The sequence below is a fragment of the Oncorhynchus clarkii genome, unplaced genomic scaffold, assembly GCF_045791955.1.
Source record: "Oncorhynchus clarkii lewisi isolate Uvic-CL-2024 unplaced genomic scaffold, UVic_Ocla_1.0 unplaced_contig_13700_pilon_pilon, whole genome shotgun sequence".
Taxonomy (NCBI): Eukaryota; Metazoa; Chordata; class Actinopteri; order Salmoniformes; family Salmonidae; genus Oncorhynchus; species Oncorhynchus clarkii.
The window spans coordinates 2,552-29,507 of NW_027259210.1; the positions used below are offsets into that span (position 1 = coordinate 2,552).

General features: G+C 48.9%; 1 protein-coding gene across 1 annotated transcript; it reads left to right on the top strand.

The window, feature by feature from the left end:
* Nucleotides 1-26,633, top strand: LOC139399890 (myosin phosphatase Rho-interacting protein-like; the record flags this gene model as incomplete). Its single annotated transcript, XM_071145016.1, has 6 exons — nucleotides 1-78; nucleotides 5,178-5,243; nucleotides 20,143-20,294; nucleotides 20,737-21,002; nucleotides 21,192-21,627; nucleotides 26,507-26,633. Coding segments are annotated over 6 exons (1,125 nt in total), but the record flags the coding sequence as incomplete, so codon positions are not given.
* Between the last annotated feature and the right edge of the window lie 323 nt (nucleotides 26,634-26,956).

A 26,956-nucleotide genomic window follows, 5' to 3' on the forward strand; every position in this document is an offset into this window, starting at 1 on the left:
GCCAAACCTATTTATGGCGGATGGCTGTGCTTGGCCCCCGAGGGAACAGACTTTAGCAATCCCATGCAAAGATCCCGGGTAAGAGCACCCATGGTGTGTGTGTGTGTGTGTGTGTGTGTGTGTGTGTGTACGCTCACATGAAGTGGGGGATGGGTTAGTATGCATGTTCGCTGTTCCGTAGCACTGTAGTCACATGATAAACATTCGCCTGAACACCATTCCCCAGGCAGCAGAACCCTGTAGTGAGAGAGGGGATGAGTGAACGTGGACCATCAGGAGGTTTTCATCGGGTTTTTAAAATCCACTTAGGAAGCTAGATCTTGTTCGGAGCGTAATGGAAGAGCTTGAAACACTACAGACCGATGATCAATAGAGTCAGAGAAATGGACTCTGAACCTGCGTCGGTAGTGTTTATATACAGTGGATGTAGGCCTGAGGGTCCACTGCAGGGTCGTCATGTCATTCGTTTTTTAAAATGTAACCTTTATTTAACTAGGCAAGTAGATTAAGAACAAATTCTTACTTTACAATGACGGCGTACCGGGGAACAGTGGGTTAACTGCCTTATTCAGAACGATAGATTTTTACTTTGTCAACTCAGGGATTTGATCTAGCAACCTTTTGGTTACTGGCGTTACACTCTAACCACTAGTCTACCTGCCGTCCCTACACTCTAACCACTAGTCTACCTTCCGTCCCTACACTCTAACCACTAGGTTACCTGCCGTCCCTACACTCTAACCACTAGGCTACCTGCCGCCCCTACACTCTAACCACTAGGCTACCTGCCGTCCCTACACTCTAACCACTAGGCTACCTGCCGTCCCTACACTCTAACCACTAGGCTACCTGCCGTCCCTACACTCTAACCACTAGGCCGTCCCTACACTCTAACCACTAGGCCGTCCCTACACTCTAACCACTAGGCCGTCCCTACACTCTAACCACTAGGCTACCTGCCGTCCCTACACTCTAACCAAATCAAATCAAATCAAATTTTATTTGTCACATACACATGGTTAGCAGATGTTAATGCGAGTGTAGCGAAATGCTTGTGCTTCTAGTTCCGACAATGCAGTAATAACAAGTAATCTAACTAACAATTCCAAAACTACTGTCTTGTACACAGTGTAAGGGGATAAAGAATATGTACATAAGGATATATGAATGAGTGATGGTACAGAGCAGCATAGGCAAGATACAGTAGATGGTATCGAGTACAGTATGTACAAATGAGATGAGTATGTAAACAAAGTGGCATAGTTTAAAGTGGCTAGTGATACATGTATTACATAAGGATACAGTCGATGATATAGAGTACAGTATATACGTATGCATATGAGATGAATAATGTAGGGTAAGTAACATTATATAAGGTAGCATTGTTTAAAGTGGCTAGTGATATATTTACATCATTTCCCATCAATTCCCATTATTAAAGTGGCTGGAGTTGAGTCAGTGTCAGTGTGTTGGCAGCAGCCACTCAGTGTTAGTGGTGGCTGTTTAACAGTCTGATGGCCTTGAGATAGAAGCTGTTTTTCAGTCTCTCGGTCCCAGCTTTGATGCACCTGTACTGACCTCGCCTTCTGGATGATAGCGGGGTGAACAGGCAGTGGCTCGGGTGGTTGATGTCCTTGATGATCTTTATGGCCTTCCTGTGACATCGGGTGGTGTAGGTGTCCTGGAGGGCAGGTAGTTTGCCCCCGGTGATGCGTTGTGCAGACCTCACTACCCTCTGGAGAGCCTTACGGTTGAGGGCGGTGCAGTTGCCATACCAGGCGGTGATACAGCCCGCCAGGATGCTCTCGATTGTGCATCTGTAGAAGTTTGTGAGTGCTTTTGGTGACAAGCCGAATTTCTTCAGCCTCCTGAGGTTGAAGAGGCGCTGCTGCGCCTTCTTCACGATGCTGTCTGTGTGAGTGGACCAATTCAGTTTGTCTGTGATGTGTATGCCGAGGAACTTAAAACTTGCTACCCTCTCCACTACTGTTCCATCGATGTGGATAGGGGGGTGTTCCCTCTGCTGTTTCCTGAAGTCCACAATCATCTCCTTAGTTTTGTTGACGTTGAGTGTGAGGTTATTTTCCTGACACCACACTCCGAGGGCCCTCACCTCCTCCCTGTAGGCCGTCTCGTCGTTGTTGGTAATCAAGCCTACCACTGTTGTGTCGTCCGCAAACTTGATGATTGAGTTGGAGGCGTGCGTGGCCACGCAGTCGTGGGTGAACAGGGAGTACAGGAGAGGGCTCAGAACGCACCCTTGTGGGGCCCCAGTGTTGAGGATCAGCGGGGAGGAGATGTTGTTGCCTACCCTCACCACCTGGGGGCGGCCCGTCAGGAAGTCCAGTACCCAGTTGCACAGGGCGGGGTCGAGACCCAGGGTCTCGAGCTTGATGACGAGCTTGGAGGGTACTATGGTGTTGAATGCCGAGCTGTAGTCGATGAACAGCATTCTCACATAGGTATTCCTCTTGTCCAGATGGGTTAGGGCAGTGTGCAGTGTGGTTGAGATTGCATCGTCTGTGGACCTATTTGGGCGGTAAGCAAATTGGAGTGGGTCTAGGGTGTCAGGTAGGGTGGAGGTGATATGGTCCTTGACTAGTCTCTCAAAGCACTTCATGATGACGGTAGTCGTTTAGCTCAGTTACCTTAGCTTTCTTGGGAACAGGAACAATGGTGGCCCTCTTGAAGCATGTGGGAACAGCAGACTGGTATAGGGATTGATTGAATATGTCCGTAAACACACCGGCCAGCTGGTCTGCGCATGCTCTGAGGGCGCGGCTGGGGATGCCGTCTGGGCCTGCAGCCTTGCGAGGGTTAACACGTTTAAATGTGTTACTCACCTCGGCTGCAGTGAAGGAGAGACCGCATGTTTTCGTTGCAGGCCGTGTCAGTGGCACTGTATTGTCCTCAAAGCGGGCAAAAAAGTTATTTAGTCTGCCTGGGAGCAAGACATCCTGGTCCGTGACTGGGCTGGATTTCTTCCTGTAGTCCGTGATTGACTGTAGACCCTGCCACATGCCTCTTGTGTCTGAGCCGTTGAATTGAGATTCTACTTTGTCTCTGTACTGGCGCTTAGCTTGTTTGATAGCCTTGCGGAGGGAATAGCTGCACTGTTTGTATTCGGTCATGTTACCAGACACCTTGCCCTGATTAAAAGCAGTGGTTCGCGCTTTCAGTTTCACACGAATGCTGCCATCAATCCACGGTTTCTGGTTAGGGAATGTTTTAATCGTTGCTATGGGAACGACATCTTCAACGCACGTTCTAATGAACTCGCACACCGAATCAGCGTATTCGTCAATGCTGTTATCTGACGCAATACGAAACATCTCCCAGTCCACGTGATGGAAGCAGTCTTGGAGTGTGGAGTCAGCTTGGTCGGACCAGCGTTGGACAGACCTCAGCGTGGGAGCCTCTTGTTTTAGTTTCTGTCTGTAGGCAGGGATCAACAAAATGGAGTCGTGGTCAGCTTTTCCGAAAGGGGGGCGGGGCAGGGCCTTATATGCGTCGCGGAAGTTAGAGTAACAATGATCCAAGGTCTTTCCTCCCCTGGTTGCGCAATCGATATGCTGATAAAATTTGGGGAGTCTTGTTTTCAGATTAGCCTTGTTAAAATCCCCAGCTACAATGAATGCAGCCTCCGGATAAATCGTTTCCAGTTTGCAGAGAGTTAAATAAAGTTAGTTCAGAGCCATCGATGTGTCTGCTTGGGGGGGGGATATATACGGCTGTGATTATAATCGAAGAGAATTCTCTTGGTAGATAATGCGGTCTACATTTGATTGTGAGGAATTCTAAATCAGGTGAACAGAAGGATTTGAGTTCCTGGTAACCACTAGGCTACCTGCCGTCCCTACACTCTAACCACTAGGCTACCTGCCGTCCCTACACTCTAACCACTAGGTTACCTGCCGTCCCTACACTCTAACCATTAGGCTTCCTGCCGCCCCTACACTCTAACCACTAGGCAACCTGCCGTCCCTACACTCTAACCACTAGTCTTCCTGCCGTCCCTACACTCTAACCACTAGACTACCTGCCGTCCCTACACTCTAACCACTAGGTTACCTGCCGTCCCTACACTCTAACCACTAGGCTACCTGCCGTCCCTACACTCTAACCACTAGTCTACCTGCCGTCCCTACACTCTAACCACTAGTCTTCCTGCCGTCCCCACACTCTAACCACTAGGCTACCTGCCGTCCCTACACTCTAACCACTAGGCTACCTGCCGTCCCTACACTCTAACCACTAGGCTACCTGCCGTCCCTACACTCTAACCACTAGTCTTCCTGCCGTCCCTACACTCTAACCACTAGTCTTCCTGCCGTCCCTACACTCTAACCACTAGACTACCTGCCGTCCCTACACTCTAACCACTAGGTTACCTGCCGTCCCTACACTCTAACCACTAGGCTACCTGCCGTCCCTACACTCTAACCACTAGGTTACCTGCCGTCCCTACACTCTAACCACTAGGCTACCTGCCGTCCCTACACTCTAACCACTAGGCTACCTGCCGTCCCTACACTCTAACCACTAGGCTACCTGCCGTCCCTACACTCTAACCACTAGGTTACCTGCCATCCCTACACTCTAACCACTAGGCTACCTGCCGTCCCTACACTCTAACCACTAGCCTACCTACCTCTCTCCCTGCAGACAGATGTAGTAACGTTGTTTCTCTCTCTCTCCCTGCAGACAGATGTAGTAACGTTGTTTCTCTCTCTCTCCCTGCAGACAGATGTAGTAACGTTGTTTCTCTCTCTCCCTGCAGACAGATGTAGTAACGTTGTTTCTCTCTCTCCCTGCAGACAGATGTAGTAACGTTGTCTCTCTCCCTGCAGACAGATGTAGTAATGTTGTCTCTCTCCCTGCAGACAGATGTAGTAACGTTGTTTCTCTCTCTCCCTGCAGACAGATGTAGTAACGTTGTTTCTCTCTCTCCCTGCAGACAGATGTAGTAACGTTGTTTCTCTCTCTCCCTGCAGACAGATGTAGTAACGTTGTTTCTCTCTCTCTCCCTGCAGACAGATGTAGTAACGTTGTTTCTCTCTCCCTGCAGACAGATGTAGTAACGTTGTTTCTCTCTCCCTGCAGACAGATGTAGTAACGTTGTTTCTCTCTCTCCCTGCAGACAGATGTAGTAACGTTGTCTCTCTCTCTCCTGACAGAAATGGCAACGGAGGTTCTTTGTGCTGTACGAACATGGCTGCCTGCGTTTCGCCCTGGACGAATCGGTAAGGATCTGTCAAAGCCGCCACGCAACTTCCACTTGCTACCTCACAACTTAACAGCTCCTCACCTGCGTCTGTAACCAGGTTATGGCACTGACTCTCTTGCCTTGTGGTTTCAAGCAGAGGCAATTTGACAAGGACGAGTAGTGTTTCACAATATCCTTGTAGGTTGAATGACCTGCCTGTGTAGTGGTGATGTAATCGGTGGTACCTGCCTGTGTAGTGGTGATGTAATCGGTGGTACCTGCCTGTGTAGTGGTGATGTCATCGGTGGTACCTGCCTGTGTAGTGGTGATGTCATCGGTGTTACCTGCCTGTGTAGTGGTGATGTCATCGGTGGTACCTGCCTGTGTAGTGGTGATGTCATCGGTGTTACCTGCCTGTGTAGTGGTGATGTCATCGGTGGTGCCTGCCTGTGTAGTGGTGATGTCATCGGTGGTGCCTGCCTGTGTAGTGGTGATGTCATCGGTGGTGCCTGCCTGTGTAGTGGTGATGTCATCGGTGGTGCCTGCCTGTGTAGTGGTGATGTCATCGGTGTTACCTGCCTGTGTAGTGGTGATGTCATCGGTGGTGCCTGCCTGTGTAGTGGTGACGTCATCGGTGGTGCCTGCCTGTGTAGTGGTGACGTCATCGGTGGTGCCTGCCTGTGTAGTGGTGACGTCATCGGTGGTGCCTGCCTGTGTAGTGGTGACGTCATCGGTGGTGCCTGCCTGTGTAGTGGTGACGTCATCGGTGGTGCCTGCCTGGAAAAAGAGATGACTTGGTAGCATTCTTGTCTCTTTTAGCCTACCTAGCTCTACTCCAGCCTACCATAGAGGAACCATAACCATGTTAATGAAGGAAGTAGGGCCTACCACATTTAGTTGATAGGCTGTTGGTCGACCGAGATTTGTTTTAGTCCAGCAGTGGCAAATGTATACAAAATAATTATGGCACACGAGACGCCTGTCTGATTCACCCCTGTCTGATTCACCCCTGTCTGATTCACGCCTGTCTGATTCACGCCTGTCTGATTCACGCCTGTCTGATTCACGCCTGTCTGATTCACCCCTGTCTGATTCACCCCTGTCTGATTCACCCCTCTCTGATTCACCCCTCTCTGAGTGGACTAGTCCATTGCGGAGGCCTCAGGGACGGATCACCTCTATCACCAGTAGTACGTTTACCGTTAATTACCATGGCTTCTAATCTACGATGTTTGTTTGGTTACGGTAATGTCCGTTAACACGTTCGATATATTAATACTCCAGTCTTAGCGTTGTCATTGTCAGAGTGGACACGTTGTTTAGAGGCCTCAACTTAGGCTACACTGGTTTATCTCATTCCATTTACGAGTTGTCCATTTATTCGTTGTCTTTTGTTTATAGCGCTCCTGTCAATCTTGAGTAAGAACACTCACCTGATTACGCATATAAAAGTAGGACTAGTTTGAGGCCTCTAAATCTACTCATTTTGGGATCTGATAGTATTTGTGATTGTCTCAACTCCACCATCACTGTGGAGCTTCTCAAAGTAAGTAAACACAGTCTGTTTTTACATCCATTGAGAAGGACAATAGTTCCTCAACTTAATCTTTCCTTCTCTCTCTGTTTCGATTACTACTCAGCATGAAAGGGGGGAAAAAAGGTCATGCTCTGAAACGTCATAAAATAAGCCTACCTAGTTCCTTCTTATCCCCTTGCTCAGATAGCTTACAGCAGTGTCTGTCTGCCTGAATCTCATTGGTGCTGGAAATTCTGAGAAGGGCCCCGAATATTTAACTAAATGTTGCAAGTTTGCATGAGCTTTGTCCCTGACCAGGCTAATACTAGAGTTGAGAGCGAGAGAGGGAGGTGGAGAGAGGGAGTGGAGAGAGGAGGTGGAGAGGTGGAGAGAGGGAGGTGGAGAGAGGGAGTGGAGGGAGGTGGAGAGAGGGAGTGGAGGGAGGTGGAGAGAGGGAGTGGAGGGAGGTGGAGAGAGGGAGTGGAGGGAGGTGGAGAGAGGGAGTGGAGGGAGGTGGAGAGAGGGAGTGGAGGGAGGTGGAGAGAGGGAGTGGAGGGAGGTGGAGAGAGGGAGTGGAGGGAGGTGGAGAGAGGGAGTGGAGGGAGGTGGAGAGAGGGAGTGGAGGGAGGTGGAGAGAGGGAGTGGAGGGAGGTGGAGAGAGGGAGGGAGAGAGGGAGGGAGGGAGGTGGAGAGAGGGAGGGAGGGAGGGAGGGAGTGGAGGGAGGGAGGGAGGGAGGGAGGTGGAGAGAGGGAGGGAGGGAGGTGGAGAGAGGGAGGGAGGTGGAGGGAGGGAGGTGGGGAGAGAGAGAGGTGGAGAGGGAGTGGAGGGAGGTGGAGAGGGAGTGGAGGGAGGTGGAGGGAGGTGGAGTGGAGGGAGGTGGAGGGAGGGAGTGGAGGGAGGTGGAGAGAGGGAGTGGAGGGAGGTGGAGAGAGGGAGTGGAGGGAGGTGGAGAGAGGGAGTGGAGGGAGGTGGAGAGAGGGAGTGGAGGGAGGTGGAGAGAGGGAGTGGAGGGAGGTGGAGAGAGGGAGGGAGGGAGGTGGAGAGAGGGAGGGAGGGAGGTGGAGAGAGGGAGGGAGGGAGGGAGTGGAGGGAGGGAGGGAGGGAGGGAGGTGGAGAGAGGGAGGGAGGGAGGTGGAGAGAGGGAGGGAGGGAGTTGGAGAGAGGGAGTTGGAGGGAGGGAGGGAGGTGGAGGGAGGGAGTGGAGGGAGGTGGTGGAGAGAGGGAGGGAGAGTGAGGGAGGTGGAGAGGTGGAGAGAGGGAGGGAGGTGGAGGGAGGGAGGTGGGGAGAGAGAGAGGTGTGGAGGGAGGGAGGTGGGGAGAGAGAGAGGTGGAGGGAGGTGGAGTGGAGGGAGTGGAGGGAGGTGGAGAGAGGGAGGTGGAGAGAGGGAGTTGGAGAGAGGGAGGGAGGGAGGTGGAGGGAGGTGGAGAGAGGGAGTGGAGGGAGGTGGAGAGAGGGAGTGGAGGGAGGTGGAGAGAGGGAGGGAGGGAGGGAGGTGGAGAGAGGGAGGGAGGGAGTTGGAGGGAGGGAGGGAGGGAGGTGGAGGGAGTGGAGGGAGAGGGAGGGAGGGAGGGAGTTGGAGGGAGGGAGGTGGAGGGAGGGAGGGAGGTGGAGAATGGGAGGGAGGGAGGTGGGGAGAGAGAGAGGTGGAGAGGGAGTGGAGGGAGGTGGAGAGGGAGTGGAGGGAGGTGGAGGGAGGTGGAGTGGAGGGAGGTGGAGAGAGGGAGTGGAGGGAGGTGGAGAGATGGAGTGAAGGGAGGTGGAGAGAGGGAGTGGAGGGAGGTGGAGAGAGGGAGTTGGAGAGAGGGAGGGAGTGGAGGGAGGTGGAGGGAGGGAGTGGAGGGAGGTGGAGAGAGGGAGGGAGGTGGTGGAGGGAGGGAGGGAGGGAGGGAGGTGGAGAGAGGGAGGGAGGTGGAGAATGGGAGGGAGGGAGGTGGAGAGAGGGAGGTGGAGGGAGGGAGGAGAGGGAAGAAGGGGTGAGAGGAGGAGGGGATGAGAGAGAACAGAGTGAGAGAGAACAGAGTGAGAGAGGTGTAGGGAGGTGGAGAGAGGGAGTGGAGGGAGGTGGACAGAGGGAGGTAGAGAGAGGGAAGGAGGTGGAGGGAGGGAGGGAGTGGAGGGAGGTGGAGAGAGGGAGGGAGGTGGTGGAGGGAGGGAGGGAGGTGGAGAGAGAGGGAGGGAGGGAGGTGGAGAATGGGAGGGAGGGAGGTGGAGAGAGGGAGGTGGAGGGAGGGAGGAGAGGGAAGAAGGGGTGAGAGGAGGAGGGGATGAGAGAGAACAGAGTGAGAGAGAGAGTGAGAGAGGTGTAGGGAGGTGGAGAGAGGGAGTGGAGGGAGGTGGACAGAGGGAGGTAGAGAGAGGGAAGGAGGTGGAGGGAGGGAGGGAGGTGGAGGGAGGGATCGAGGGAGTTGGAGAGAGGGAGGTAGGGAGGGAGGTAGGGAGGTGGAGAGAGAGAGGGAGGGAGGGAGGTGGAGAGAGAGGTGGAGAGAGAGGGAGTGGAGGGAGGTGGAGAGAGGGAGTGGAGGGAGGGAGGGAGGTGGAGAGGGAGGGAGGTGGAGAGAGGTGGAGGGAGGGGGAGGTGGAGGGAGGGAGGAGAGGGAAGAAGGGGTGAGAACAGTGAGAGAGAACAGAGTGAGAGAGAACAGAGTGAGAGAACAGAGTGAGAGAGGTGGAGAGGGAGTGGAGGGAGGTGGAGAGAGGGAGTGGAGGGAGGTGGACAGAGGGAGGTAGAGAGGGAGGGAGGTGGAGGGAGGGAGGGAGGTGGAGAGAGGGAGGGAGGGATCGAGGGAGGTGGAGAGAGGGAGGGAGGGATCGAGGGAGGTGGAGAGAGGGAGGTGGAGAGGGGGAGGGAGGGAGGTGGAGAGAGGGAGGTAGGGGGAGGGAGGGAGGTGGAGAGAGGGAGGTGGAGAGAGAGAGAGGGAGGGAGGTGGAGAGAGGGAGGTGGAGAGAGAGAGAGGGAGGGAGGTGGAGAGAGGGAGTGGAGGGAGGTGGAGAGAAGGAGTGGAGGGAGGTGGAGAGAGGGAGGGAGGTGGAGGGAGGGAGGTGGTGGGAGGTGGTGGGAGGTGGAGAGAGGTGGGAGGTGGAGAGAGGTGGGAGGTGGAGAGAGATGGGTGGTGGAGAGAGATGGGTGGTGGAGAGAGGTGGGAGGTGGAGGGAGGGAGGAGAGGGAAGAAGGGGTGAGAGAACAGAGTGAGAGAGAACAGAGTGAGAGAGAACAGAGTGAGAGAGAACAGAGTGAGCGGGGAAGGTTAGTAGAAAAATACGGATTGTGAAAGAAAGAAACGGAAGAACATAAACTAGAGAAAGTCCATTACAGTTTAGTGTGTGCATGTCTGTGTGTCACTGGGGAATGTGACACTGGTGACCAACCCCACTGGCTGATCATACTGGAGATTAGGCTGCTTGTGTGAGAGGCCTTTACACACTCTGTCTGACTGTCAATGCTGCTTCAGTCCCTGGCTTTCAGCTTCTAACCCTGACCCTAGCGTTGGGTCTGCTTTACACGTAACCCACTTATCAAACCCCACTTATCAGTTCTCTGCAATCCAAATTGACGAAGAGGAGATGACTCTGCTTTTGACTGCTGAGATGAAGACAAAGGCACTGTGTTTGTGTGTAGTTGGTTGCTTTCTGGAGATGATATGTTTGAAATCAGAATAATTATCTTTGTGTAATCATGAATCCCCACGCGATGACAAAGTGAGGAAACATCCCAGTTTCCATGTGTGTGTGTGTGTTGTCTATTCTTGCGTGCGTCCATTTTTTCCCCAACTGTGTGACTGACACGTGTTCGTTGAGTTGTCGTAGTGTTTTCCTCTCTTTGTTACCCTGGTTACTCTGACGCGGTGGGGCTCATTGTCCTCCGGCCTTTTCATCTGCAGCCCAGGGAACTCTCCGGAACGGCACCGGGAAACGGGGTCAGGAAAATGACCACTATTTACCGTCACTGTGCGCCCCCCCGGGTCCCTAGAATAGGAACGCTCCCAAAATATTGCTGATACGTTATTCTGGGAGTTCAGCACACGTCAGGAGAAGATGGAAGTGGATTCTTCATCATCAACATGATCAGACCCCAACCCCTATATAGACCCCTATATAGACCCCAACCCCTATATAGAACACTATATAGACCCCAACCCCTATATAGAACCCTATATAGACCCCAACCCCTATATAGAACCCTATATAGACCCCAACCCCTATATAGAACCCTATATAGACCCCAACCCCTATATAGAACCCTATATAGACCCCAACCCCTATATAGAACCCTATATAGAGCCCAACCCCTATATAGAACCCTATATAGACCCCAACCCCTATATAGAACCCTATATAGACCCCAACCCCTATATAGAACCCTATATAGACCCCAACCCCTATATAGAACCCTATATAGACCCCAACCCCTATATAGAACCCTATATAGACCCCAACCCCTATATAGACCCCTATATAGACCCCAACCCCTATATAGACCCCAACCCCTATATAGACCCCTATATAGACCCCAACCCCTATATAGACCCCTATATAGACCCCTATATAGACCCCAACCCCTATATAGATCCCAAACCCTATATAGACCCCAACCCCTATATAGAACCCTATATAGATCCCAACCCCTATATAGAACCCTATATAGATCCCAACCCCTATATAGATCCCAACCCCTATATAGACCCCTATATAGACCCCAACCCCTATATAGACCCCTATATAGACCCCAACCCCTATATAGACCCCTATATAGACCCCAACCCCTATATAGACCCCTATATAGACCCCAACCCCTATATAGACCCCTATATATACTCCAACCCCTATATAGACCCCTATATAGACCCCAACCCCTATATAGACCCCAACCCCTATATAGACCCCTATATAGACCCCAACCCTTATATAGACCCCCATATAGACCCCAACCCCTATATAGACCCCTATATAGACCCCAACCCCTATATATACCCCTAAATAAACCCTTATATAGACCCCAACCCCTATATAGACCCCAACCCCTATATAGACCTCAAACCCTATATAGACCCCAACCCCTATATAGACCCCCATATAGACCCCAACCCCTATATAGACCCCTATATAGACCCCAACCCCTATATAGACCCCTATATAAACCCCTATATAGACCCCAACCCCTATATAGACCCCAACCCATATATATAGACCTCAAACCCTATATAGACCCCAACCCCTATATAGACCCCAACCCCTATATAGACCCCTATATAGACCCCAACCCCTATATAGACCCCTATATAGACCCCAACCCCTATATAGACCCCAACCCCTATATATACCCCTATATCAGACCCCAACCCCTATATAGACCCCAACCCCTATATAGACCCCAACCCCTATATAGACCCCTATATAGACCCCAACCCCTATATAGACCCCTATATAGACCCCAACCCCTATATAGACCCCAACCCCTATATAGACCCCAACCCCTATATAGACCCCAAACCCTATATAGACCCCAAACCCTATATAGACCCCAAACCCTATATAGACCCCAACCCCTATATAGACCCCAAACCCTATATAGACCCCAAACCCTATATAGACCCCAAACCCTATATAGACCCCAACCCCTATATAGACCCCAACCCCTATATAGACCCCAAACCCTATATAGACCCCAAACCCTATATAGACCCCAACCCCTATATAGACCCCAAACCCCTATATAGACCCCAGCCCCTATATAGACCCCAACCCCTATATAGACCCCAAACCCTATATAGACCCCAACCCCTATATAGACCCCAAACCCTATATAGACCCCAACCCCTATATAGACCCCAAACCCTATATAGACCCCAACCCCTATATAGACCCCAAACCCTATATAGACCCCAACCCCTATATAGACCCCAACCCCTATATAGACCCCAACCCCTATATAGACCCCAACCCCTATATCGCTCTTTTTGATGAAGTGATCTTCTATTCTATTGCTCAGCTTTTTTCATAGAGCTTTCTGAGGAGCTTTTGTCTCCATATCTCACTGTACAGTCCTCTCCTCTCTCTCCCAGTGATAAAGATGCCAGACCATGATGTTCTTGATTAGCCAGCCACCTGACAATGCTAAATATGGTTCACTTAGTGCCAGAGAATTCACTACCACGCTTCACATATGTGTTGTTGATGATAACCACATGTGAGCATACGTTGCATATTATACCACGTCATGTCCTACTGAAAGTGTTTGAGAGAACCTACGTCAGGCTAGAATACCTCGGCATTATATAAAACGAAGATGGTGTGTATTTTAGACACTGAGAGAACCTACCTCAGGCTAGAATGCCTCGGCATTATATAAAACGAAGATGGTGTGTATTTTAGACACTGAGAGAACCTACCTCAGGCTAGAATGCCTCGGCATTATATAAAACGAAGATGGTGTGTATTTTAGACACTGAGAGAACCTACGTCAGGCTAGAATACCTCAGCATTATATAAAACGAAGATGGTGTGTATTTTAGACACTGAGAGAACCTACCTCAGGCTAGAATGCCTCGGCATTATATAAAAGGAAGATGGTGTGTATTTTAGACACTGAGAGAACCTACGTCAGGCTAGAATGCCTCGGCATTATATAAAACGAAGATGGTGTGTATTTTAGACACTGAGAGAACCTACGTCAGGCTAGAATGCCTCGGCATTATCTAAAAGGAAGATGGTGTGTATTTTAGACACTGAGAGAACGTTAACTGACGTGAAGCTATTAGCTAGCTGGGATGTGCCAGAGACCATACGAAGCTCAGCGCTGATTCTCCTCTGCCCTGACAGACTCTCTACTACTTTACCCCCATAAAAACACCCAATATGGACTGCTGTATCCCTTCTCCTCCTCAGTGGTGGTTAACTGTTAGTCATTCTTGTGCTCTTGGCCAGCTGAAGAGGCCAGAGGTGGGCAGCCCGTCCCAACCCACAGGGGTAGAAGGGCTGGACGCCACGACGAACGGCTGGACGCCGTGGGAACGGCAACAATGACCAGAGCAGCACATATCAAATGTTCGAAAGCTGATGAATCCTGGTCAATATAACACCATCTCACAGGACTCTAGGTAGATGGATTTGAATGATTTAACTATGTCATGATTCAGTTGAGCAGGTTGTTTGTTGCCATGGAACCATGACGTGCGTAGAAAACAGACTGGAAGGTAATATTTCCCTAGAAGATGTTGTTTTGTGTGTGACGCATAAAATAAGCAAAATAGTTACGGGAAGGTAAAATAAAAAGGTCTTTAAGGGAAGATTTCACCGAAGATGTTTAATTCAAGTGGGCAGTGTCTTCTTGGAGCTGGACTAGTTAACTGTCAAGGAGATGCTCTGAGGTCTAGGCTCTACACCGCATTCCTCTGACATGCCCATATTTGGTGAAATGCAGCAGGCTCCCACTAACTAACAGGGCTAGAGAGCGAGAGAGAGCATTAGACCCCAAAACCACACGGAAATGCCAGATATGCCCCAGACCCAAACATTCCACATACACACACAGCCTGCCACTGCAAGCACCCAGAACTAATGTAGACTAATGTAAAGTTACTACATCAGATGGGATTGGATGTGTCGTACATTTGAGAGACATATGACATGCGGTGAGAGACAGAGGCTAGCAGTGTTTTCTCAAACCCTGAGATGTAGCTGCAAACCAGTCCCTTGGGTAGTTGACTGACACCAGTTGGGCAGTTCTGAAGGGCCAGTTTCAATCTAAGCGGACCTCCCAAGACGGTCTACAGCTCCTCAGTCCCTGATGATAAGTTGTTGAGAAACCCTGGACCGGAGTGGGTCAATGACCGGGAGGAAACCGGGTCATCGAGTTCTCTCCATAGTCCACACTTTGTCTGACATAATGCTACAACAGAGAGCAGGAAGAGATACCATCCTGAATATTCTCTATGGTCTGGGACCTCTGCACCAGGTGTTGAATTCATAGTTTGGTCGTTGTCATCCTGACTGAGGTATTGAACCCTAGTATTCAGCCGACGGCACTAGAAGCTGTAGTGAGTGAGTCTGTCTGCCTGCGGGAGGAAGATAGGAGTAGTGTGTGTGACGCAACAGGGAGGAAGATAGGAGTAGTGTGTTTGATGCAACAGGGATGGCAGTGACGTGTCAAGGCACATATGCCATTTAAAACGGCAGCTTCCTGCTTCACTCCCACCCCAGAGCAGAGCAGAGCAGGCAGTGGTTTCTGACACTACTTGCCACCGGCCCGGGCAATAAAAAATCTAATTAAAACCAGAAGAATTGATGGTTTATGGCAGGCTTGGGCAACTCCAGTCCCCGGGAGCGTGATTGGTGGTCACACTTTTACCCCCAGCCCCAGGTAACACACCTGACTCCAACAATCAACTAATTAATCATGATCTTCAGGTAAAAATGCAGTTTAAATCAGATGTGTTTGCTAGATGGGGTGGATGGGGAGAAAGTGTGACACCAATCATGCCCCAGAGGACTGGAGTTGCCCAGGACTGATTTATGGAGTAGGTGTACTCCACCTTAATTATATAGGCCTATGGGTTACAACGTGACTTATGAGTTAGGCTATCATTCAGCGTCGTAACCGACTTCACTGGGCAAATGCTCACCGTCACTGGCGCGCTGGAGAAGTGTGCTCTTCAAAGAAGAATCCCCTTTTCAAGATGGCGTCGTGTGGGCGAGTGGTTTGCTTACGTCAACGTTGGGAACAGAGTGCCCCGTGGTGGTGGCGTTATAGTATGGGCAGGGACAACGAACACAATTGCATTTTGTCGATGGCAATGTGAATGCACAGAGATACCGTGACAAGATCCTGAAGCCCATTCTCGTGCCATTCAGCTGCCTTCATCACCTCATGTTTCAGCATGATAATGCTCGTCCCCATGTCACAAGGATCTGTACACAATTCCTGGAAACTGAAAATGTCTCAGTTCTTCAATGGCCTTCATACTCACCAGACATGTCACCCATTGAGCATGTTTGGGATGCTCTGGATCGACATGTACGGAAGGGTGTTCCAGTTCCTGCCATTATCCAGCAACTTCCGACAGCCATTGAAGAGGAGTTGAAGAGGAGTTGGGACAACATTCCACAGGCCACAATCAACAGCCTGATCAACTCTATGCGAAGAAGATGTCATGCTGTAGGAGGCAAATGGTCACACCAGATACTGACTGGTTTTCTCATCCACACCCCTACTTTTTTTGTTATTTATTACCAACAGATGCATATCTGTATTTTCAGTCATGTGAAATCCATAGATTAGGGCCTAATTAATTTATTTCAATTGACATATTTCCTTAAATGAACTGTAACTCAGTAAAATCTTGGAAATTGTTTCATGTTCCATTTATATTTTTGTTCAATCCCAAATTACTTTTAAATTCTATCATGGAAATACATTTATTTCCTGTTACCACGTCATTTACAGTTTCTATGCCGTTTAGTTTTCTATGAAGACCAATGCATCGGTGAAATCTGAAAATCATCTAAGGATTGTTCCGTAAGGTTGTGTTTTTAGGAAGTGATTTTCATTCTTGTAGAATCAATTTCATGTTCTTCCGTATTGTTATAGTGCTCTTATCAACTTGTTAACGTTCTTAGAATAGGGTTGCAAAAATTCTGTTAACTTTTCCAAAATTTCTCTGGTTTACCAGAATTCCTGGTTGAATCTTCCAACCAGAATTTCTGGAAAACCAGGGATTTTTTTGGGAAAGTTACCAGAACATTTTTGCAAACCTATTCTTAGCTTTATCTTTACAAAATAGAAACGTGGAAATATTCTGGGGATGAACATGCCTCCTCTTCAATATGTACCCATAGTTCCTCTTCGCTGTATTTAACGATACAATATGTACCCATAGTTCCTCTTCACTGTATTTAACGATACAATATGTACCCATAGTTCCTCTTCGCTGTATTTAACGATACAATATGTACCCATAGTTCCTCTTCACTGTATTTAATGATACAATATGTACCCATAGTTCCTCTTCGCTGTATTTAACGATACAATATGTACCCATAGTTCCTCTTCACTGTATTTAACGATACAATATGTACCCATAGTTCCCCCTCACTGTATTTAACGATACAATATGTGCCCATAGTTCCTCTTCACTGTATTTAACGATACAATATGTACCCATAGTTCCTCTTCACTGTATTTAACGATACAATATGTACCCATAGTTCCCCTTCACTGTATTTAACGATACAATATGTACCCATAGTTCCTCTTCACTGTATTTAACGATACAATATGTACCCATAGTTCCTCTTCACTGTATTTAACGATACAATATGTACCCATAGTTCCCCTTCACTGTATTTAACGATACAATATGTACCCATAGTTCCTCTTCACTGTATTTAACGATACAATATGTACCCATAGTTCCTCTTTACTGTATTTAACGATACAATATGTACCCATAGTTCCTCTTCACTGTATTTAACGATACAATATGTACCCATAGTTCCTCTTCACTGTATTTAACGATACAATATGTACCCATAGTTCCTCTTCGCTGTATTTAACGATACAATATGTACCCATAGTTCCTCTTCGCTGTATTTAACGATACAATATGTACCCATAGTTCCTCTTCGCTGTATTTAACGATACAATATGTACCCATAGTTCCTCTTTGCTGTATTTAACGATACAATATGTACCCATAGTTCCTCTTTGCTGTATTTAACGATACAATATGTACCCATAGTTCCTCTTCACTGTATTTAACGGTACCCATAGTTCCTCTTCACTGTATTTAACGGTACCATAGTTCCCCTTCACTGTATTTAACGATACAATATGTACCCATAGTTCCCCTTCACTGTATTTAACGATACAATATGTACCCATAGTTCCTCTTCGCTGTATTTAACGATACAATATGTACCCATAGTTCCTCTTCACTGTATTTAACGATACAATATGTACCCATAGTTCCTCTTCACTGTATTTAATGATACAATATGTACCCATAGTTCCTCTTCACTGTATTTAACGATACAATATGTACCCATAGTTCCTCTTCGCTGTATTTAACGATACAATATGTTGTAAGTAAAAGCCCTTTCTGGCGAGTTGATAAAATTCCAAGGCTGAGAGGTTACAACCCCCCTCAGATTTATGAAGATGTCAAACATTCCTTTTTATTCTGAGTTTTACTTGTCCATATAAAGTCTGTTAAAATAATGTCTTCGGTGGGGCAATTGGTATCACTGAAAAATGCTGATTCTCTGTGTGTTCAGTTCATAAAAACGGTGTCACAGAGAGTCTGAGAAAGCAGTTAGCTTTTAATAATTTCCCTCTGTGCAGATAAATATAGCCGGCCCCGTAGAAGGAGGACACAATAGGAAGATATGAAATTGGATCTGTTGAAATCAAACCCACTACAGCACATGGACTGCGGCAGGTAGCCTAGTGGTTAGAGCGTTTGGCCAGTAACTGAAAGGTTGCTGGATTGAATCCGCGAGCTGACAAGCTAAAAATCTGTCATTCTGCCCCTGAGCAAGGCATTTAACCCACTGTTCCCCTGAGCGAGGCAGTTAACCCACTGTTCCCCTGAGCAAGGCAGTTAACCCACTGTTCCCCTGAGCAAGGCAGTTAACCCACTGTTCCCCTGAGCAAGGCAGTTAACCCACTGTTCCCCTGAGCAAGGCAGTTAACCCACTGTTCCCCTGAGCAAGGCAGTTAACCCACTGTTCCCTTGAGCAAGGCAGTTAACCCACTGTTCCCCTGAACAAGGCAGTTAACCCACTGTTCCCCTGAACAAGGCAGTTAACCCACTATTCCCCTGAGCAAGGCAGTTAACCCACTGTTCCCTTGAGCAAGGCAGTTAACCCACTATTCCCCTGAGCAAGGCAGTTAACCCACTGTTCCTTTGAGCAAGGCAGTTAACCCATTGTTTACTCCTCAATGTCATCGGAAGAATCCCAGAACATATTCCAGTCTGTGCTAGCACATCAGTCCTGTAGCTTAGCATCTGCGTCATCTGACCACTTCCTTATTGAAGGAGTCACTGGTACTTCCTGCTTCGGTTTTTGCTTGTAAGCGGGAATCAAGAGGATAGAGTTATCCAACCCCACTCCTCTCTCTCTCTCTCTGTCCCCCTCCTCTCTCTCTCTCTCCCAGTCCCCCTCTTCTCTCTCTCTCTCTCTCTCTCTCTATCTCTCTATCTCTCTATCTCTCTGCATGCATTGTTTGTAGTCTTCCTCTGGACAAGTAGGAGAATTCTACAGAACTCTGCATGCAGGGTTTCAATGGGGTGTTTGTGAAATCTTGTTTTGCAAATGGACCCCACACCTCGCTGCCATAAAGTTAAATTGGTTCAGTGACACATTCAATTAGTTTTAGCCAAATTTAAATAGGTATTTCAATTTGAATTAGCTTTTTAATGGCGTGGAATGCCCTGCCTGCTTTCTCTCTCAGTTCATTCACTGCCTCATTATGGTGTCCAGTTGAGCTTATTTTTAAACCTAAGTAATTGTAGTGTGTGCAGTACTCTATATATTTTCTACCAATTGAGAACTTTGGTCTAATTCCCTGAGATCTGGATCTTCTCTGGAAAATCATTATTTTATTCTCTCTCACTCTCCTCACTCACTCACTCACTCACTCACTCACTCACTCACTCACTCACTCACTGAACTAGAGAACCCATGCTGGGGTTCAGGGGGAGTTCTAGGGTTTTCTGGGAATTATGAGGTGACGCGTTGAAACCGTGATGAATTGTGCCCCTCACCATATGCACATATGCAGACCCACACATGAACATTAGCAGTAACACACACACATCACACACATACTGAATGAAATGTCATGGCAACTCTGGATAACGGTGGTGTGACCTTAGTAGGGCCTGATAAGCCCATCATACACGTCCTCTCTCTGTGTGAGGGAGGGACAATAAAAAACTGGCTTATCTGTTATATAGCAGCTCCGGATAGAACACAGACTGAGATCTAGAACCCACCTGTCACAGACTGAGATCTAGAACCCACCTGTCACAGACTGAGATTTAGAACCCACCTGTCACAGACTGAGATCTAGAACCCACCTGTCACAGACTGAGATCTAGAACCCACCTGTCACAGACTGAGATCATTGAACCCACCAGTCACAGACTGAGATCTAGGACCCACCTGTCACAGACTGAGATCTAGAACCCACCTGTTACAGACTGAGATCATTGAACCTATCAGAAGTTGTAGTTTCCACTGCGGCTGTTGAGAGGAACTAATCAGACGTGAACTGTACTTCCCAGTTTGCTACAGGGCAGTAACCTCTCATCATTGTCCTGGTTGTAGTCTTGTTCTGCTTGAATTTTCCCTGGTCTACATGCTGTCATGTTGGCCGTTATCTGAGGCTGAATATTGTTTGTCTCTTCTTCCCCCTCCAGTCGAGCACTCTTCCCCAGGGAACGGTGAATTTGAACCTGTGTACTGACGTCATCGACGCCGAGCCCAAGACGGGCCAGAAGAACGCTCTCTGTATCATCACTCCTGAGCAGGAGTACTTTATACGAGGGGAGAACAAAGAGATCATCAATGGGTAAGTGTGTGTCTGGTGTGTGTGTGTTCTCTATGTCCTGGACTGAGCTGCTTGTGGTTTATCCCAGGACCCTGACTAACATTCTGTTCCTCTCTCTATGTCCTGGACTGAGCCGCTTGTGGTTTATCCCAGGACCCTGACTAACATTCTGTTCCTCTCTCTCTGCCCAGCTGGACTGAACAGCTGGTGGTGTATCCCAGGACCCTGACTAACATTCTGTTCCTCTCTCTCTGCCCAGCTGGACTGAACAGCTGGTGGTGTATCCCAGGACCCTGACTAACATTCTGTTCCTCTCTCTCTGTCCAGCTGGACTGAACAGCTGGTGGTGTATCCCAGGACCCTGACTAACATTCTGTTCCTCTCTCTCTGCCCAGCTGGACTGAACAGCTGGTGGTGTATCCCAGGACCCTGACTAACATTCTGTTCCTCTCTCTCTGTCCAGCTGGACTGAACAGCTGGTGGTTTATCCCAGGACTAACAAGCAGAACCAGAAGAAGAAACGCAAGGTGGAGTCCACCACTTCTCAGGAGCCAGGACCAGCTAAAGTGGCTGTGAAGGGATCAGGTATCCCCGAGGGGGGCTCGGAGAACGTTCCGGACTCCAGCTCCATCATCTGGCAGGAGGAGCTGAGCCACAGAGAGGCCGAGGGGGTGGCCTTGTGGCCTGCTCCTGACCTCCCCAGGCTGGGCTCACCACAGCCCTCTACAGGTATGGAGTAACCATGGTACAGTACACATCTTGCCCCATGGTCCCCATCTCTAGTGTATATGTGCTGCATCAGATATATCTGAAGTGATTGGAATGGTGTTAGCAAGCAACACAGCTGTGAAATATTATAACATTACAATGGAGAGATCATCTGTCTGTCTTTGACCTTCCACCCCAACCCTTTTCCAGGTGACTGTGGTTCCGTGGCCCGTGGCTCAGACGCCGGCTCAGTCAACGGTGACGAGGTGGACCGAAGTGGCCTCCACGGCTCGGTCCCTCTCGCCCACCACGACCTCCTGTCTCCTACGGGCTCCTGCTCCAGCCTGGGTGGAGTCCCCCGCTGCTTCTCCCCGCTCCCCAGCGACCCCTTTCCCTCCGGCAGCTCCCTGCTGTCCAATGGCTCTCACATCAGCGGTTCGGTCAGCTCGCTGGACTCCGATGCAAGCGGCAACACGGTGGCCAGCACAGAGAGCCACCTGGCAGGGCGGTTAGGGTTGGTCCTGGGAGGGCACCATGATACTCCACGGTCCAGGAGGCTGGAGGCCGAGGCCAGGAAGGCAGAAAAGAGGAGCAGAGTGAGGAGTCCTGGTGAGGAGAGAGAGGCCATTTTCAGTCCTGAGAAGAGGTGAGTCTGCCTGCCTGCCTGCCTGTCCTGTCTGTCCTGTCTTAGTTTGGAGAGAGAGGCCGTTTTGCGTCCTGAGAGTAGGTGTCTGTCTGTCAGTCCGTCTGTCCTGTCTTAGTTCAGAGAGAGGCCGTTTTCCGTCCTGAGAGTAGGTGTCTGTCTGTCCGTCCGTCTGTCCTGTCTTAGTTCAGAGAGAGGCCGTGTTCATTCCTGAGAAGAGGTGTCTACCCGTCTGTTCAACCAACTGTCCCCTGTATGCATGTCTGTCCTGTCTTAGTTCAGAGAGGAGGTGAATCTGACTCTCTGTCCTGTCTTAGTTCAGAGATTAGATGATTCTGACTGTCTTTCCTGTCTTAGTTCAGAGAGGAGGTGATCCTGACTGTCTGTCCTGTCTTAGTCAGAATCATCTAATCTCTGAACTGTCTGTCCTGTCTTAGTTCAGAGAGGAGGTGAATCTGACTCTCTGTTCTGTCTTAGTTCAGAGATTAGATGATTCTGACTGTCTTTCCTGTCTTAGTCAGGATCACCTCCTCTCTGAACTGTCTGTCCTGTCTTAGTTCAGAGATTAGATAATTCTGACTGTCTTTCCTGTTTTAGTTCAGAGAGGAGGTGATCCTGACTGTCTTTCCTGTCTTAGTTCAGAGAGGAGGTGATCCTGACCGCAATCACTGTTTGTTACCTGGGATATATTTGTCGAGGTAAAGCTTTATCTGTTAATCAGGTACTGACATAGGCTGGTAACCAGGTTAGTGGACTGTCTGACTGCTGAGACTAGCAGAAGGACATCTGTAGAGAATACCATAACGCAGCAAGATACACGGTCTCTGCTGCCAAACACACACAGCTTTGTGACCCCACCCCCCAACACATCTGTGTCAATACACAGACTCTGTCCTCGAGGAAAAGGCTGTGTTTGGTGTAATCCAGACAGTGTAAGATGTGTGAATGTCTGCGTTCCACATTTTCCAGTATACTTCACATGGGAATGAACTATGTTGATTATTGCTAGTCATCTTTCCCTGTGGTTTTATCAGGGCTGAGGCTCAACATAAACATCCTGAATAAACAGGTTTTGTACTTTCCATTCGCTCATCATCCGTTCAGGACTCTGTTCTAGGAAAGGTTCAAGAGGTCACACACACGCACGGGTGTGCTTCATCCTTTCCCTCCCAGATCCCCCCCATCCGCCTCATCCCCCTCATCCAAAACTAGTCCTGAAAGGAAAAGAGAAACGCAAGGGCAGCGCGAGGGCAGGGCAAGGGCAGTACAGAGAGAGTGTGCAGAGAGAGAGGGCAGGGCGAGGGCAGGGCAGAGAGAGAGAGAGGGCAGAGAGAGAGAGAGGGCAGAGAGAGAGAGAGGGCAGGGCAGAGAGAGAGGGCAGGGCGAGGGCAGTGCAGAGAGAGAGGGCAGGGCGAGGGCAGGGCAGGGCAATTTGGAAACGCTGTCACTCTGGAACCCAGCAGCCAACTAGCACTTTAGTACTGAATTACAGTACCAGTCAAAGGTTTGGACACACCTACTCATTCCTGGGATTTTCTTTAGTTTGACTATTTTCTACATTGTAGAATAGTAGTGAAAACATCAAAACTATTAAATAACACATATGAAATAGTGTAGTAACCAAAACAGTTACTACAAATTTGCATATTTTATATTTGAGATTATTTAAAGTAGCCACCATTTGCCTTGCCAGCTTTGCACACTCTTAGCATTCTCTCAACCAGCTTCATTAGGTAGTCACCTGGAATGCATTTCAATTAACAGGTTTGCATTTTTAAAAGTTAATTTGTGGAATTTCTTCCCTTAATGTGTTTGAGTCAATCAGTTGTGTTGTGACAAGGTTGGGGTGGTATACATAAGATAGCCAGCCCTATTTGGTGAAAGACCAAGTCCATATTATGGCAAGAACAGCTCAAATAAACCAAGAGAATAAGCCCTACCCTCCGGCGCCAAAGTTGGCTGCCGTCTTATCGGCTCTTAACCAACCATGCTATTTTGTTTGTTTTTAAATCGTAACTTGATTTGTCCATAATGTTGCTGCTACCGTCTCTTGTGACCGAAAAGAGCTTCTGGACATCAGAACTGGGACTACTCACCTCAAACTGGATGAGGAGTTCTTCATCAGTCGAATGTCGAATGCGAGGGATATACTACAGACACCCGACCAGGCCCAGATCCCTGTGATTCGCTGGAAAAGGAAACGTAGGTTTCGCGGAAAGAGATCAGGATGCCTTGTGAGGATCACAAGTGGCTAATCTGCCCTTCATTCTGCTAGCTATCATTCAATCACTGGAAAATAAATGGGACGAACTGAAAACACGTATATCCTACCAACGGGACATTTAAAAACTGTAATATCTTATGTTTCACCGAGTCGTGGCTGAACGACGTCATTAAGAACATACAGCTGGCGGGTTATACACTCTATCGGCAGGACAGAACAGCAGCCTCTGGTAAGACACGGGGCGGGGGCCTATGCATATTTGTAAGCAATAGCTGGTGCACGATATCTAAGGAAGTCTCAGGGTTTTGCTCGCCTGAGGTAGAGTATCTCATGATAAGCTGTAGACCACACTATCTACCTACCGGTAGATAATTTATCTGTATGTTTCGTAGCTGTTCACAGACCAAGGCTGGCACTAAAACCGCACTCAGTGAGCTGTTTTCCACCATAAGAAAACAGGAAAACACTCATCCAGAGGCGGTGCTCCTAGTGGCCGGGGACTTTAATGCAGGGAAACTTAATTTCTATCAGCATGTTAAATGTGCAACCAGAGAGGAAAAATATTCTAGACACACCTTTACTACACACACAGAGACGCGTACAAAACTCTCCCTCGCCCTCCATTTGTCAAATCTGACCATAACTCTATCCTCCTGATTCCTGCTTACAAGCAAAAAAATAAAAAAAGCAGAAGCACCAGTGACTCGGGCTATAAAAAAAGTGGTCAGATGAAGCAGATGCTAAACTTCAGGACTGTTTTGCTAACACAGACTGGAATATATTCCGGGATTCTTCCGATGGCATTGAGGAGTACACCATCAGTCGCTGGCTTTATCAATAAGTGCATCAATGACATTGTCCCCACAGTGACTGTACGTACATACACCAACCCGAAGCCATGGATTACAGGCAACATTCGCACTGAGCTAAACGGTAGAGATGCCCCTTTCAAGGAGTGGGACTCTAAACTGGAAGCTTATAAGTTCCGCCAAGCTGATCCTCAACACAGGGGCCCCTCAGGGGTGCGTGCTCAGTCCCCTCCTGTACTCCCTGTTCACTCATGACTGCATTGCCAGGCATGACTCCAACACCATCATTAAGTTTGCTGATGACACAACAGTGGTATGCCTGATCACCGACAACGATGAGACAGCCTATAGGGAAGAGGTCAGAGACCTGACCGTGTGGTGCCAGGACAACAACCTCTCCCTCAACGTGATCAAGACAAAGGAGATCTTTTTTTTAACCCCCTTTTTTCTCTCCCCAATTTCATGGTATTCAATTGGTAGTAGTTACAGTCTTGTCTCATCGCTACAACTCCCATACGGATTTTGGAGAGCCATGCGTCCTCCGAAACGCAACCCAACAAAGCCGCACTGCCTCTTGACACACATGCACATTTAACCTGGAAGCCAGCCGCACCAATGTGTAGGAGAAAACACTGTACACCTGGCGACCTGGTCAGCGTGCACTGCGCCCGGCCCCCCACAGGAATCGCTAGTGCGCGATGAGACAAGGATATGCCTGCCGGCCAAACCCTCCCTAACCCGGAAGATACTGGGCCAATTGTGCACCGCCCCATAGGCCTCCCTGTCGACAGAGCCTGGGCTCAAACCCAGAATCTCTGGTGGCACAGCTAGCACTGCGATGCAGTGCCTTAGACCACTGCGCCTCCCGGGGTGCTACAAAGGAGATCATTGTGGACTACAGGAAAAGGAGGACCGAGCGCATCCCATTCTCATCAACGGGGCTGTAGTGCAGCAGGTTGAGAGCTTCAAGTTCCTTGGTGTCCACATCACCAACAAACTAACATGGTCCAAGCACACCAAGACAGTCGTGAAGAGGGCACCTCAAAACCTATTCCTCCTCAAGAGACTGAAAAGATTTGGAATGGGTCCTCAGATCCTCAAAAGGTTCTACAGCTGCAACATCGAGAGTATCCTGACTGTTTATCACTGCCTGGTACGGCAACTGCTCGCCCTCCGGCCTCAAGGCACTACAGAGGTAATTGCGAACGGCCCAGTACCGGCCTCTCGCTCCCCGTAAAGCGACACTTGCTCCCCGTAAATTAATTATTCTCCTTATCAAAAGAGAGCGTCAAAATAAATCTGTGTGTGGAGGAAGGCTGTCGGTGTATCTGTGTGTGGAGGAAGGCTGTCGGTGTATCTGTGTGTGGAGGAAGGCTGTCGGTGTGGTGTATCTGTGTGTGGAGGAAGGCTGTCGGTGTATCTGTGTGTGTTTGTGGAAGTTTGAACACGGTCACAGGAGTAGGAGCCTGTCCTTCGCAATGTCTTCATGTAGCAGTGTATTGTAATATTCATTTATATGCATGTGGATTATGTAATGTTTACTTGGTGAACAACCCCCCCCCCCCCCCCCCCCCCCCCTACACACACACACACACAAAGCTGCACTATCCAATAAAGTTGTTTTATTCTCTCCACTGAGAAGGAATTCTCTTTCGCTGTATCCATCCATTTCTTTAATCCACAGGAAGAATGAAGATGTAATGAAAGTTCAAATAAAGGCATCTGACCCTTCACCTCTGACCTCTACCCTTCACCTCTGACCTCTACCCTTCGCCTCTGACCTCTACCCTTCACCTCTGACCTCTACCCTTCACCTCTGACCTCTACTCTGGTTCCCTGTGTGTTCCAGCCGATCTGGGGTGATAGAGAAGCTGGAGGCGTTGGAGCTGGAGAATCCAGAGAGGATGGAGGTGGAGGAGGCTGGGAGGACAGGAGCCAGGCAGGGCCGCAGCGAACGCAGACGCTTCCACACAGAGGTACAACTTCAGGACCGTGTGTGTGTGGGACAGATACTATGATCTTTAACGTCATTCAGTTGAGGTCGATCAAAGAGAGGTTATTAACTATGGGAAAAAAGCCTCTGCCCAGACATTGTCTACTTGTTTAAAAGCCCAGTGTTTTACAAGCAACATCACATGAAATAGCTCAGCTAGATTAAGTTAGCTGTTGCACAGAAAGCAGATTCTCTATCTCACTCACTCACTCACTCACACACACACACACACACACACACACACACACATTGTCACTCCCTTTAAGTCAAATTGTATTTGTTACATGCGCCGAATACAACAGGTTG